This window comes from Sceloporus occidentalis, unplaced genomic scaffold (genome assembly GCF_023333645.1).
Source record: "Sceloporus occidentalis isolate IW3139 unplaced genomic scaffold, rSceOcc1.0.p SCAF_180, whole genome shotgun sequence".
Lineage (NCBI taxonomy): Eukaryota > Metazoa > Chordata > Lepidosauria > Squamata > Phrynosomatidae > Sceloporus > Sceloporus occidentalis.
Genome location: NW_028317160.1, coordinates 1767275 through 1783532, shown reverse-complemented (window position 1 = coordinate 1783532; position 16258 = coordinate 1767275). Strand labels below are relative to the sequence as shown.

At 38.3% G+C, this 16258-nt stretch overlaps 1 protein-coding gene across 1 annotated transcript in view; it reads right to left on the bottom strand.

The window, feature by feature from the left end:
- Positions 1–317: 317 nt before the first annotated feature.
- The window catches only part of LOC149278801 (potassium/sodium hyperpolarization-activated cyclic nucleotide-gated channel 1-like), a gene marked incomplete at its 3' end in the record, with an annotated part of 138285 nt that continues 122344 nt past the window's right edge, over positions 318–16258 (bottom strand). Inside the window, exons 4-5 of the mRNA XM_089501728.1 lie at positions 13853–14071; positions 318–464 (exon numbers count right to left, since the gene is read on the bottom strand). Of these exons, the coding sequence (XP_089357854.1) occupies positions 318–464; positions 13853–14071 (366 nt within the window). The remainder of the gene's footprint in view (positions 465–13852; positions 14072–16258) is intronic.

The following is a 16258-nucleotide window of genomic DNA, read 5'->3' as shown; positions in this document are numbered from 1 at the left end:
GAACCCAAAGGCTTCCAAAAACTTTTAACTGGTTAGTCCTAGGACACTCACATTATCTATTTAAGGTTTAGGTATAGAAAATCTTATTCCATTGCTATTAAAGCTTTGTCTGGTTTTAGTGTTTTTAATGGTTATATATTAAGACAATCTGAAATATTACCCTGCCGGCAGCAAGACTCTGCAGTAAGTGTAGTATGCAAGAAGTACTGAATAAAATATATGTTGGGATCTCTGTTGTTAAAGGTACTTACATGAGAAGCTGTATGTAGCAAAATAAAAAAATGATGGCATTGCAATCAAAGTATGAAGATTCTTACCTCTCTCAATGGATCATTGAGCTCATTCAGAATGTTGTCCTCATCAAATATCTTCCCTTGATATCGGTGCTCATAATAGTCATGTATCTTCTGTCTCATGTCAGAAGGCAATTTGTGAAATGACATGTATTGTTCTACTTGCTTGTACTGAAAAAAAAAGATATACATATACATTAGCGTTTTATCTTGAAAAATATAATCCTCTCTTTAGTTGCAATCATCCCGTTGAAAAGCAATATCAAATAGATGAACAAAGATTTTTGTTGATCAGGCTTATACTGATACAGTAGATGCTGGGAGGGAGGATCCCCCCCCCCAAAAAAAAAGCATAAAATAGCTAACCAGAACCAAATCATTTAAAGACTAGGCTTTGGTGAGATATGGGCAATTTTAGCAATAGAATCCAACACCATCTGCTGCAAATGCTAATGATTTTTTTTTCTGATAAAGGGGTTTTTAAAGTTTTAAAACACTGAACTATAGCTTCAGATCAGACTAATCTAATTTGATGTAACTTTGGTCTAGTCAAGTTCAACTGTACTGTTAATGAACATGTTAACATGTTGATACTTGCCACAAACTGTGACAACACATAAAGACTGTACTTTGGAAGAAAATGAGAAAAAATGAAGTTGTAAATGAGACCATTACGACATTAAACCCAGCTATAAGAAAATAGTATTACATAGGGAAGACATGAATGAGAAGGACATTTTAAAGAAAGATGAGGACTGATCTGTCCTGTTTTTTTCTGTTAATATGAGGGCTAATACATATATATAAAAATCGGGAGGGACCTTTTAGAAGTAAGGAATATGTTAATTTGGAACCAACAGCAAAAAAAAAAAAAAAAGAAGGGAGCAATCCATGCAGCTTTTTGTTGCTTGGATATGTCGTTTGGAAGGAGCTTGTAGACAACCCCATACTGTTTTGCTTACTTGGGGCCTGGCGGGAGACACAAGCAACAAAACAATGAAGCAGTCTGTAGGAGTGGCCCTTCTGAAAATGTAGAGACTCATCCACCTCTTGGAGATTGAGTTTGGGAGATAGTCTGACACAAATAATATAGGTAACAACATATATGGAACTCACATAGTAATCCTCTGAAATGAATGGCTTGTAACATTCAGTACAGGGGGCAGGTGCCGCCAAGTGGCCCAGTGTTAAAGCAGCCCATAAAACTTTTGGTCGTCAACAAACTCTATGTGACCCTAAAACACATTTTCAGGAGGACTCTATACTCCAAAAAGACCACACAGATGATCTAATCATCATGTAAATGCCACCTAACGTCCATGCAACTCTAGTGGCTATGTGTGGAACTGCAGGCCAAAATGTTTTAAATCAAAGCAGCCCTGGAAGAAAATTAATCCCCTACCTACATAAAGTGAAGTTAATTTATCATATTAGGAATGCAATGTCATACATGCACTCCAATGCACAAATGTTCTTGGTAATCTGTCAATTAACTTTGTAAATGTAAATAGATGGTAAAAAAGTATAGCTGAAAAGTTAAATTGAGCATAACTATTTATCAAAGTATATAAGACTATAGCAGACACAAGCTTGGCACATTCTGCATTGTGGGTTGCTATGAATTATGACTTGCTTTATCTCACTGCTTTTAATAAATAATGGGCTTGAATCTATTCTCCTTTTAACCTTGACTGGTGTTAATAGTGGTTAAAAATGCATGTTTTACAATTTACACTCTGATAGCGATTGTGCTTGCTAGCTGAAACTAACCATCTAAAACTAATAAAAGAAAAAAGAAATTGCCCGTACATTCCAGAACATCAAACCCGTCATATAGGATTCACAAGACTTTTCTAATGAACTTCTACTCACTGTAGAAAGATACAACAATCACCTTGGACATATTTAGTGAGTGATAAAAAGTATATCATTACCAATTTTAGCCATGCAGTGTCAACAATTGCACACCCTTACTGTCAATTAGCTGTAACTGTTTGGACACATTTCATGTGAATGCCAATGCAATATTTCTTGCAACTAACAACAACATATATCTACAGGATAGGTATCCACAAATCAGCAACAACACATAACCCACCCTCCATCGTTAAAACATCTGAAAATCACAAAAAGAATTATCACATATCCTATGAGATTATTGAGACAACAAAAGAAGTTATGGCTGAGGAGACATAGGACATATCGATCTCAAATCAATTCTGAAGGTAAGCAACATCACAAAGGCTGTTAAGCATAAGTAGCCATAGTAGACAGATAAAACAATAGTATTTAATACAATTTATTATAGGTAGTATTTGGGAAGTTGCCCAAGATGTGGCTGTGGGTGGGAGTCCACACTGGGATGCAGCTGCCGTACAACCTGGGTTATGGTTAACATATGCATATCTCCATCAGCCGTACAAGGCCACATGCTTACAGTAACAAGGCCATCGGTGGACTTCAGAAGTTATTATTTGTTGTCCATTTCAAAACATCTAGCTCCGCTAATGAATGCATGCTGGGAATATCTGGTTCCCTGTGCTCCAGGGCCATGCCTAAAGTAGTCACAGCTATGACAAAGAAACGCAAGATATATATATATATATTTTCCTTCCATCCAGCAGAAGCAGGCTATGGTCAAGCTGGCCCAACATGATCAGGTCATCAACAGCACATGTCAGGATTGCCCCTTGTTAGCATGAGGGCCATACATACATTAATTGGAAGAATGTACATCCCATTAATACCCAAGTGGCCTTTAAAGTTAACATGAATACATAATGTGTTTGCTGTCTTTCCTGGAAATACACATGAAGCTCCCATTTGGGTTTAATACTCTGTTCACAGAATGGAACCTCTCAGGGTAGTCGCCTGCTAGATTTTCTGGATAACGGATGTGCTTAGCATACAACATGCGCTAAACACAGACATATCTACCTTGCAACGTTGCTGTCCCTTTTCTATAGAGAATGCAGGTCATGTACATTACTCAACACAAAGTGTAAATAGCAGTGTGACAGATCTTGATAGCAACTAGACAGCTGTACCAGAACACGTTGCGAAGGAACAGTAACCCCAAAACAGTTGTTATATTTGGACAATCACATAAATAATGGAGATCACACAAGTTTATTGACATTGAGACGTGCGTGGCACATTTATTAGATCAACCAAAAAGAGTATCCTCAATCCCATCCGTCACACAGCCAAACATTTTAGAAAGTGTAGCTGGTTTTAAAATTAAATAGCTGGTGTTAATGATTGTGGAGGCAGTGCTTGCGAGATGCGCAAAAGTGTATATTTTATGAACAAATCACTCCACCTCTACCCACTGGCAAATGCTTCCCTGTCTCTTGCTATATGTCTATCCTCTCCTCCATTAGGCCTATCGGTTGTGTAGGTGTTGACATAGGTAACTTTGGGTGGTTGTTACGAGATAATGTAAATCTGAACATTTCCTTCTATCGAATTGGAAGTGTTGTGTTCTGCGCATAGAAGCAGCAAGCGCTGGGCTTTAATGACAAGATAAACACACTTTGCTCTCTTGTATTTTGCTATTTTTGTATTTTTTCCTTTGGAGTTACCTTGTGACTGCTTTTATTTTTATTTTTTTCATGTGCTCTGTTTTTTACAAATGGGCAACAATCCAGTAATTACACAGAGCATTATCTACATTACAGCTTCATTGACTTATCCTCAGCTGCATATAATTCCCTTTCACAAAAAAATCCACCTAGTAAATTAATATTATAAAATAAGTCCCTTCTTTTCTGCATTTTTTTAAAAAAAAATTGGCACACTGTTTCTGCTTTAAAGTCTGTATTATATGATAGATTTAATCTGAACACATCTTATTTTCTATGAATACAAAGTAAAAGAACAACAATAAAAAATACCAAAATGAATAGTGTGACTTATCGAAGTTGACACAAGGCAATTTACCTACAGCGGAGCAGCAGAGAACAAATGAACCGTACACAGTGAATGAAATTCATGTTTTCACCCCCAAAAATTGAGAGGCTGTCACTCATGCTGAGAAATGATTGAAACACCTATATTATCTCACATGGATAGCTGCATACTGCTATGTAATCACTGCTATAAAATTCTTCGATCCAGAATATACCAGGTTCTTAAACTACCAGGCAAAAACAAGGTTTGCAGAGACTAATGGTACGTCCCATTTTGATTAAAAAAAACAGTGTTTTGGAGGTCAGGATGTATTGGAAGCCCGAACCACTTGCATTGTGGGTAAAGAGGGGCAAAACAAGCACTGCCATCATGTGGTGTCCTCCCTATGAGTTATAATTAGATTAGGGATGCAGGAAAGGGGCCTTAATTTTGGACAGTGTCTAGGGTCTTTGGGAACTCTACTTTTTTGTGCCAACATGTATAAATGTGCCTTTTAGAACGGGTTGCATTTACCAAAATATTAAATCGTGTTACCTATAATTAATTATCCTTAATGCCTAGACTAGAAATAGACAACATTTGGCTCTATCTGTCCCGTTGATATCCCACTTGTAATACATATACGTTGAAATTCTCTTTTTTAGACACCTGGTAAGTAACATGAAAGCCTGGACTTTGAAATATTGGTCAAAATAAAATATTTAGAAATAAGATACAATGATACATTAAAGCCCAGGACATTCTATTGCTTTCATCTAATAATGTTGACATAAAATTTTGATGGTAGATCAGTTCTTGGTCTTGTCTTAGATTCAAGATAGCTTTATGCCTATCCCATGCATATTTAAATTCCCTCAATATATTAGATTCTTTTTGATGGAAGGTTGTTCCATTTATTTTTGAAATCAGCAGAAAGGAGCGCTGTGACGGCCATTAACATTTAGTGAGTGCAACCCTTGATGTCAGTGCTACAACACCAATAACCAATACATTTTTTATCTGTCAATTTAGAAGACTTTAGAATCAGAATAGAACATTATCTGGCATGTATAGATACCAAGAAATCCATATGTATTTCGAAGAAATAATAAACATACGTAGAATTCTAATCTAATTCTCTTCAAATGCTTGGTGGCTTATTTGATTATGTCACTCTTTTCAACATCTTTCTCCCTCCTCATTCAAATAAATAAAACAGATAACCTAAATAACAGAGGTGGATGCACTTGAATCACTTTGTCCATATTATCTGTACAATCAAGCACCTACAACCATATTGATCGTTGGCAAGAAGGACTTGGCTGTAGTTAAAGACTTTTTCTCTATTAACGTCGAGCACTTATTTTAAAATTCTCGATATGCGCTTGAAGAGGCAAGGCATGCACTTTGCACATTGTCTATAATAATTTATTACATTTCATTGGCTTTTGATAAAATTGGAAACCAGTCAGAAAGCTGAAAATATGTATATGCTAAAATCCATACCTTAAATCCATATATTAAAATATTACAACCGTTTATTGAAATCACTCTTGCAAGACTATGGTTCTCCTTCTCATTAATACTTGGAGATTTAGATTTATATTTATACCTCTCAGCCAAAGCAAATAACTCAATAAATAAGAAGCTCTTGAATGTACTCCCTATGATGGCAATTAAGGTAGGAGGAGGATTTCATGAATGAACTGGATTTTTCTTTGCAAAAAACAAACAAAGAAGAAGAACATAGCAGTTCATCCAGGGATTGTTCTCCCCTTGGGCAATGAAGAAATTTTAGTATGGATTAAAGAGATTTAAGGATTTATTTTTTTCTCCAGCCTATGTAACCGTATCCATGTGGTAATCGTCAATAACTTGGAATAAAGTCATACATAGGTTGTCTTGCCAATATGGATCATGCTTGGTAATGTCCCAAGCCTGGCCTGCACTCGAGCGCTCCCTCTTCATCTACATATAGGACGGGTATTATTATTATTATTTATTGTTTTATATAGCTCCATCAAATTCCGTAGCGCTGTACAATGGGTAGACAGGATATAACAAGTAGTATATAACATAACAACTTGACTTACAGAAACAACAGGTGAGGAGGCCCTGCTCAAATGAGCTTACAATCTATACTTTGGTTAGGGATGAAGGGCTAGCCATATTTCCAAAAGAGTTGAAGTTGGCTAGGAGAAGTAGGCTCTGGACAGTAAGTGGTGGCCCCAATGCTGCTACCTCATCTGCAGATCAAACACACTGACCTGTAGGCCCGGGATTCAGTTCTGATTTCCCGAGTCTCCATGGCAAAATTTCATTCCCAGGTATAGTAGTGACATTATATTATAGATACAAAACCCATACCAAATTCCTTGCAGATATAGGCTATGTTCATTTTAGTTTAATCGTATTAGAATAAAAATCCACAATTTTACATCCAGTTATTTTGTAGACATAATACAAGGCGTCTATTATAGTTTGATGAAGACACAGATTGTTCGTTTCTAAAGGCCTATACGAGCCAGTCCCTATCTTTGTTGTGCAGGTTTTCCTGCGTGGCTCCTTATTAACATGTACCGCTGGCTCATTGTCTGGCACGGCCTCTATTTTTTGCTTGCTTGTTTTCACTTGTTTTGTTCTCATTTTCCTGATCTCTTGCGCTGCTGAGCTTATCTAAAAAAAACTGTTTATGAGGCTCTGCTGCTGTGCTTCAAAGCGCCCGTAGCCACAATCATTTTCAGCTCTCGCAACTCAAATCAATGACTACTTCTTTATAAAACAAACGTGGGGGGCATTCGGAAAGCTGTGCTTAGAACAAGCAGTCTGGAATTGAAAATCTTTACATAAATTGAGGTTATTTTATTCTCATGAAATTGTTACAGAAATCTTATTTTTTCCATCTTTTGATATTTTTTTTTATATTCATATCTATTTCCAATTTCACAATAGGTACATTTTCGCAAATGACTCTTGTCACATAGCAACCAGTTGAATGCCCCTTCTGACTGGACCCGCTGATTATATTGGTTGCTCTGCTGATAAAATTACATGTAAAAGTTTAAAAGGCATTTGAAGTGGTGGAGAAATAATCAGCCTGGATATTATGAAAGGGGGCAGTTTAGAAATAAAGAGAGGTGATAAAAGGAGCATTGAATGGCGTGGGGGGTTAATGTATGCTTGGTAGGCATGTGCTCTGTGAAACAATGTGCTGGAACTTCCGTGAAGTTTTTAATGGATGTTCTTACATCCTGGTTCCCTCCGTTGAGAAATTCTTTCTTCACAGCTCTCCAGGTCGCATTTTGCAGGCTTTTCGGCAATATGTGGCTTCTGTATGGTATAGAAGGCGCAATTTTCAGCCTCTATATTTACACGATTGTGTTGCACGCTATGTTGCCGCCTCAGGGAGGCTTCAAGGTTGCGAGGTGAAGATTGAAGAATTTAAGAGTATAAATAATAGATGACACATGAAGGTAAATAAAATAAAGTAATTATAGGGGGTTTAAGATACAATGTTAGGAATGATTTACTTAGATAAGGTAATGCGATATTTAGAAAATGTTGGGCGGGGTGGTGGAAGTTCTGTTAAAATGAGGAAAAACAGAGTTGAATGTTGGTGGTAATGGGGAGGAATGAGGAGAACCAGGGCTGGTTCTATGGTTTGCAGGGATTATTATTTAAATTTACGCAAACATAACTGTTGCCACCGGCCATGTAAAAGAGTTTTCAGTCCACTGGGGAACAAGTGCAGTGCACTCAGGGAGCAGCTAAAGGATGGTGGGCATAGAAAACCCTTGCCATTGTGCCAGAAGAGGAAACAACAGGCCTACAAAAGCACTGGCGGGGGGTAAATGCAGCGAGTGAAGCACTGCTTGGTAGAAAAAAACATGGTTTGCTTCACCGATTCCTGAAAACATTCTGTGCATTACTGCCTCTTTAATCCACAGAAAAGACAACATTTACAATTGTTGTTAATACTTTCTGTTAAAACAGCATATGGTTCATCTACAGCTCGGGCAACAACCTAATATATTACGATGTTCGTCCTTTGCTATTTTGGATTATAACCATCAGGCAATAAAACCAGGCATCCCACCGGCCCAAACAGACTTGTTATTCATCTTTTCTGATGTTCTGGAGTCTTGCCATTTTACTCTAACCTTGAAAGAGTCCCATGTTATACAAAACACAGATGGTCAGAAAATTATACGCTTTATATATTTTATTAAAAAAAGAACAACTAGATTAAGGGCATTTGCCCACTAAATATTTCAAGAATGTTTTCATAGTCTCTAAAATGGTTTCTATCTGCTATGGACTCATGGTACCTATTATGAGCCAGTTTGAATAGTCTTCCTTATAGCGTGTCTGGAAACTACCCAGGTAATCTAGCCCAGATGTATCTCTCCCCATATGGGAGCTGGATGAAGCCGAACTGGACAGGGATTAAATACAAATATCACCCCCTCTATTTTGCCAACCGCCAACTACTTGAATGAAAAAGGCTAATGGTCGGGTCTTTATGTACTATTTATTCTATAAATTTATTCCAGAGCACTGGCTTCTCCACATCACGCTTGCTACAATAGTTGAAGCCAGGGCTGGCCTTAGGGGTGTTCGACCTGTGCGACCGCACAAAAAAAAACGATGCTTTAATCTAAGTCCCGGTCAGGGGCGCCGAGCGGTTACTATTCCGGCGCTCAACATGAAATGCCAGCACCGCGGCAGAGCGAGAAGACGGATGCCTCCCGCTCTCACCGCAGGACTCCGGCAACAAGGTAAGTGGGGGGGGTGTATTTTGAAGGGGCAGAAGGGGGGGGTGTAGTTTGAAGGGGCAGGGGGTTTAGTTTGAAGGGGCAGAGGGAGGGGGGTGTAGTTTGAAGGGGCAGAGGGGGGTGTAGTTTGAAGGGGCAGAGGGGGGTGTAGTTTGAAGGGGCAGAGGGAGGGGGGTGTAGTTTGAAGGGGCAGAGGGGGGTGTAGTTTGAAGGGGCAGAGGGGGGTGTAGTTTAAAGGGACAGAGGGGGGGTGTAGTTTGAAGGGGCAGAGGGGGGGTAGTTTGAATGGGCAGGGGGGGTAGTTTGAATGGGCAGAGGGGAGGGGTAGTTTGAAGGGGCAGAGGGGAGAGGTAGTTTGTAGGGGTAGAAGGGAGGGGTAGTTTGAGGGGCGGTAGTTTGAAGGGGCAGAGAGGGGGGGTAGTTTGAAGGGGCAGAGAGGGGGGTAGTTTGAAGGGGCACAACGCCTAAGGCCGGCTCTGGTTGAAGCCCAAACAGTCCCTCTGTTTCCATCTCATTCCCCCTCAACCTCCTAATAGATCATAAGCTCACAAGAGGATGGATCGCTTCTCCTGCTGGGCCCATAAGCGTGAACATGTGTTAACCTAATCGAAAAATTATACATTGTCAATTTTGATGTTATTGTTAATTTTCAATGTCCCTCTATTGTAATAGTGCTACTGTATCTGCTGTTTGATTGAATAAGTACCTGTGAGAGACTAAAAGCTGTAGTATGATTGCAGAGCTCTTTGGTTTATACTCACCACATGTTTATGTGTTTGTGCAGGGGCACCGAAGACTCTGTATTTTGATGGTGGGGGGGTTGAATCCTTGAATAATTCTATGTGTCTGCCTTTCGGGGGAGACCCTAGAAGATCTGACCCTCCAGTGACTTTGGTCTGGGAGGGAAGGAAGGAGCTGTAGCCCCAAAAGAAGAAGATTGAGGACATGGTTTCCCTCTAGCCTTAAACCCACTTGGAGCACTTGGCACCTTTTTCACATTGACGGTGGAAGCACAGTTTGCCCTGGACTTCAAAGAATTAAAATAAACAAAACAAAAATCGTCTACACTCTATTAATAAATATATAATCTTAAAGTACAGAGATCTTATAGATAAGGGACATGACATATGTGTACAGCTAATGAAAGACCCAGAAGAATTGAAATACTGACCGTGTATTATGAATTCATAGATTTGTCCTTGTTGTCTCCTTACCACATCAAAATGTAGATAGAATTTCATTCATGGTAATTCACTACAATGTTCAAAGTTAAAATAGGGTATGACAACCCCTTGTCCAAAAATATAAATAGTAGCAATTTTGTTTTGTCATTGTTTATTTATTGAAGCATGCAAGTATAATATATATTCGAGCTTTTTTTAGAAGGGTCTTGAAAGTCTACTTTTACCAAAGGCCCAAAACAAATTATATTTTAGCTCCCTACCAGGAGCAAGTAAATCTTCTGCTAGAATTATTAAACACTCGGTTGGAGATATCTAAATGAATCAGGCCCGCCATCTGTGTTTGTTGCTCATATGTGTATAATTTTAGAATCTTTTAAAAGCAGTGTTCCTGCATAGCTCCCAACATTTCGAGGGCAAAAGAGAGGCACTTTTGTTTCAGGGAATAGGTCTTTTTATGTGTTGTGACCTATTTATGTAGGGACCTTTAGAAGCCGTATAACACATTTTTTTGAAACAATTTGATTTAGAAAGAGATTTTTTGACATTTAGTAGAACACAATGGAGCACTGTGATACACAAATGCTCAGCAAAAAGTCTCTTCTCTGGCAGCCGGTGAACGCCTGCGCGATGCGTGCAGACAACCTCCGCTGCTACCAGACACTTCCACCGGGGCTTCTATGACGGAGCACTGGCGTCACATGACCTTCCGGTGCTCAGTTCATCGGCTGCCCCCACTCGACACCAGGGAGTCTGGAGCACGGGGGACAAGTCTGGAGATGCATCGGTAAGTTGGGGGGGTATAGGGGGTATAAGGCATATCAGGGGGGCAGAGTGGCATATAGGGAGGTATAAGGCAAATCTGAAGGGCAGAGTGGCATATAGGGGGTATAAGGCATATCTGAGCGGCAAAGTAGCCCCTCAGATTTTGGGGGGTCCTCTTATAATCGAGCACATACGGTATTTATTGGCTCACTTAATTGACTGCAAGCTTTTTAACACCACTTAGGTATCTTTATTAGGCATTATACAAACAAAAACTAAAAGAGCGCTGTACAAAGATGAAAGGTTAAAATACATATTCCTAATGTCTTTTATGCTTTCTTGCAAACAACCCTAAACATGAAGCCAGCAAGTGATCCCTATAGAGGGTGACAGCGAATGGCATTCCCCTCCCCCTTCTCCAAAAGAGTTGAGAAACTTGCACACATATACACCACTACACCAATACCACTACCATCAAATCAATGGTACCTTTATCTGAAAGTCATCCAATGTGGTGTGTCTTATCATGATATATATAATATCAATATATTCCTTGTATGTGCCAAAAGTGACGGATAGATTTCTGACACCAGGGCTGCTAATTGGGGCTCTGTTACTAATATGCCATGCTAAGACTATTTTTTCCATTTTGAATTTGGCAAACTAGAACAGTCTTTGTTTGCAGTTTCTGTGGCTATTTTGAGAATGCACCTGTAAAATAATATGCTGATAGTGGAGCTTTGGAAATAATATATAACACAGCATGTTTTGTATTAGATTTCACATTTACATTTTCTGATTGTGTCTACAGGCTATATATTATTACAGGAAATTTTTCAAATAAAAATGAAGTAATATTAGGTAAAGAAAAGCATTGATACTGTAGTAGCAGTGCAGTGTTTTATGGTTAAACAACATATTGTCTCTTCATTCATTCATTCATTCCTTCTGATTTATCCTTGCCCTTCATTTTGTCTTGTTTATAAATGGGTTTATAGCCAAGGTATAGCCAAGTTCTGATGTCCTGACTAATGTGAATTGTACATTGCTGCATGTTCATCCAGTCAATGAGATAAGCATTTCACCTGTACTAATCCACAGCAGCAGCCTACATACTATATCATGATCTTTCCAAACAATGCTTACACACACGTGTAAAGAAGATCTCCCCTATGACATCAGGGGCCAAAATTAGTCCCAAGCCATCAGAGTAAATCAGCGCTGTTACATTTAAAGAGAATTTGAATGTGCACCATTGCTGAGGAATCTGCTTCATGTGGCATGGACAGTCAAGGTTATGTCTCCTGCCATAAAGAGGAGAAATGAAAGAAGAATTGAGAAGAGATAAAAGAGTATTGGAGAGAGGAGTGAGAGGGATGAAAGAGGGATCAAAGAGGAGACAGAAAGAAGAAAAAGAGAAGGGGTAAAAGCGAGAGAGAAGAAAAAGAAGAAATGAACAGATATGAGGAAAAGGTGGAGAGAGAAAAAACAAACCTAGCTTTTTAACAAGTATAATTTTCATTTATCAATGCCATTTGTTTTGAAGTACACATCAGAGTTTCTTCTTGCTCCTAGGTGCACTTGCTATCCACTAGATGAATCCAGCTACCTTGATTTGCACTATATTGAACAGAACCTTGGATTTACCAGGTACAATTACCACATCTGTTTATTACACAACAAACTACAATTATGTCATCCATACGTTAGTCATCCTATACCATATAGGATTAGGTAAAAAACTAAGAGCATTAAATGAGCTGGAATGAATATTATTGGTATGGCTTCTTTTATGCAAGGTAAATCTATTCGTTCAATCTAGCCTGACTAAGGTACCATCCAGATTGTCACAAAGGATCACCCACAGACATCAAACCGTAGAGTTCAGAAAGATTGAATCCAGTCTTGCATATAGGATTAGGTAAAAAACTAAGAGCATTAAATGAGCTGGAATGAATATTATTGGTATGGCTTCTTTTATGCAAGGTAAATCTATTCGTTCAATCTAGCCTGACTAAGGTACCATCCAGATTGTCACAAAGGATCACCCACAGACATCAAACCGTAGAGTTCAGAAAGATTGAATCCAGTCTTGCATTAAACAATACTTTAATTTCCAACAAATGTTTAATGTCCGTTCTGTGGCTTTTTTATGAAGGTAGTGCATAATTTTGAAACCACTGACATTTTCTTTCAAATCTAATATATGTACCAGGATGAATTAATTAATGAGGGGCATGCCTTGAAGCATCATGAGATCACAAAAAAGGTTGAAAAAAGATGAAAGTCCACAAAGTTCACTCTTAAGACACATTCTGATTGAGAGCATTGTTAAGAGAAGTTAAAACAATGGTATAGTGTATAATAGTGTCATGTGTCAACTGTGTCCTTTAACATCAACCTTAAGAAATACAGAGCTCCAAATTTTAACTCATGGGTTAAACAAAAATAGGTAGATTGAGAGGTTAAGATAAAAAATAGGCATATGTTATCTGCTAATGAACAATTGATTATATCCCACACCCAATTTACCACAATAAAAAAAGAAACATTTTGTTAGCCTAGGGAAACACTTTAATCTTGAAAGTTGCTAGGTAGTCAGATTTATAATGTCTCATTGTAAAATGAGCATCGCAGGCTGGTGCAATGTGACTCACATGCTGTCACATGGTGAATCAAAAGCGCTCTCTTTGTGACTTGCAAGCTCTTGAATTGTGACTTGCAAGCTACAACCATGGTGATTGGTTAACAAGAGCAGCTGAGAGCAATTTGCAACCCCCAACTTTCAAGGTCTTGCATTAAGTTGGATGAAAGACTTTTTCTAATTGCAAGCACTGGTATTGACTTGGTGACATTGTTTCAGTGAATTTAAGAACTTCAAAACAACGCAATGCCAGTTGAGTTAACCCTCAATACATGAATAAAAGAGAAAAAAATGTAAACTCACCTTTTCTTGATATTGTCGACGTGAAGAATCTAAAGACTGGATTAAGGCTGTTGCATGACCAACGAACATGGCGTAGCATGTGGCACCCACGATCATACTCAACATTGTTATCCATAAATCGGACATGCTGACTGGCGCGCGAGCCCCGTAGCCAATGCAAAGCATATGGCTCATGGCTTTGAACAGTGCATATGAATACTGTTTTCCCCAGGAGTCATTCTGAAAAATAATTTAAAAGACAATTTATATTGTTATCAACATAAAAATGTCAGGAAAAGAATTATAAAATAATAAGAAAAATTAAAATAATGTACTTGTGCAAAATACGCATTTATGTACCACCTGTACTACAACCAATGCCTTGGAGACCCTGTCCAACTTTGCTTATCAAATTGAACTAAAAAGATTAGAAGTTTTTCCTGGCTCCGCTCATCCCTGTAAATCAATTGCATTTTGCTTTAGGGGTATGACATTCTTTTACGGTCTTAAAAATCAAAGCTAGACAATTGTGTTTTGTACCGGCTGATTAAGAACAGGTACAATGATTTTGACGTTTAATTTAAATGCCCAATGTACTTTTTGAATTGCATTTAACGTATAAAGACTGGTGTTATTACTCTTTTATTTGACCTTGAGTAAGTCGATCTTTCCTTTGCACATAAAGTAGAAGATTAGTATATGAAGGATTTGATTTTTATGGCAATATACCTGCACGTTCACTTCATATTTCTACATTACAAAACCGTAAAATGAATTCACAGACTAAGCCGGGTTTTGAAGTAACTTTTGATCTTTAGAGGGATATCGTTGACGCCAAGATTAATGTGGACATGTTCTTAGCTCAGCAGTGGAAACCACGGACAAGATTTAGGAAGGGAAAACCAGAGCACAATTTTGCATCATTACCATAGACAATAGAATCCATAGTAGTATGGGGCCCCAGTGCAAATTGAAAATTACACCGTAAGTGGGTGAAAAGTAAATTGGGAGGGGAAAGAAGATGAGTGAGAAGTAAATGAGGAGTTAATAAATACATATGGGAAAAGAGATGGGGAACAAATTTCAAGAGAATTGTAGGAGAATGTCTACAAGATACCTTGCACCAGGGCCCTTAGCTCACTAGTTCAACCACTGGTTATCTGCCATCAATTTCTATGTTTCTATGGCAACCCTAGATAGATAGCAATACATTAAGGCATTATGACTATACTAGCTGATGTGCCCATCATTAAAATGATTGTAGAGGTGTCCATTACACTCCCATATCCATGCTCGATCAAATCTTCATGGAAAGGTTCTGGCACAGACACAGAGCGATATATATATATGTATTTGTAATGACCTGATTTAGTATAAATAAAACCAGTAATAGCAATTATGTTGATAAGCTACCTGATTATAATAAATTACATTATTTCAACAAGCTCATTGCTGATGGCAGGAGGAATCTCAGTTAAATTATATTATAATTATAATTTATATTATGTTTATATATTTGTTGCCAACTTTATTAGGGTAAGAAGCGCAGACAGTTTTTTGTTTTTTGTATACATTGTACAGCCAATACACTGTTTTTGCAGCATGCTTACACCTGTTTGGTAGGCCTCGTATTATACATTTGTATTATTTGAGCCTGTGACTAGCTTAGTGCACCGACATTTTTTCTTTTCCCTGTTTGCACATATTTGAGGTTGTTGGCTCCTCATTAGTCTGGTTGCAGCTTGCTGTCCAGGGGTTAATAGGGAGGAGGTTTAATTGCACCTCCCCCAACACATTAATAAGGTTTTGGTAGCAGTATAAACTGCTTTGTGTGCCCACTATGTAGGAGGTGAAAGTAGGTTCTCACCCTATTGAGAGTGTGCCTTGACGTGGCGCGTGAGCTTAATTATGCTTTGGCCAATTCATATAACCAAAACCTCTCATTTATATTATGTTTATATATTTGTTGCCAACTTTATTAGGGTAAGAAGCGCAGACAGTTTTTTGTTTTTTGTATACATTGTACAGCCAATACACTGTTTTTGCAGCATGCTTACACCTGTTTGGTAGGCCTCGTATTATACATTTGTATTATTTGAGCCTGTGACTAGCTTAGCGCACCGACATTTTTTCTTTTCCCCGGAATCTCAGTTAATCAAGCTAATTTGGCATTTCCCTTCTTCCTCGAACCAAAGAACTCTATGCAACTGTTGTGATGCCACAGGTAACACAGTACATGTTTAGCTGATTTACTTCAGCGCTGCGAAATTGGAACATTACTCACTATTCCTAAGCGGAGAAACTTCAATAACAGTAGTTTTGCTTTTACAACTCAATCAATCGCGGCCAGGAAGAGGTTGGGCATTTTCCCTTACATAAGGGTTATGCACATTTATAACAAGGAGTATAATCCTATCCAAAATTAAG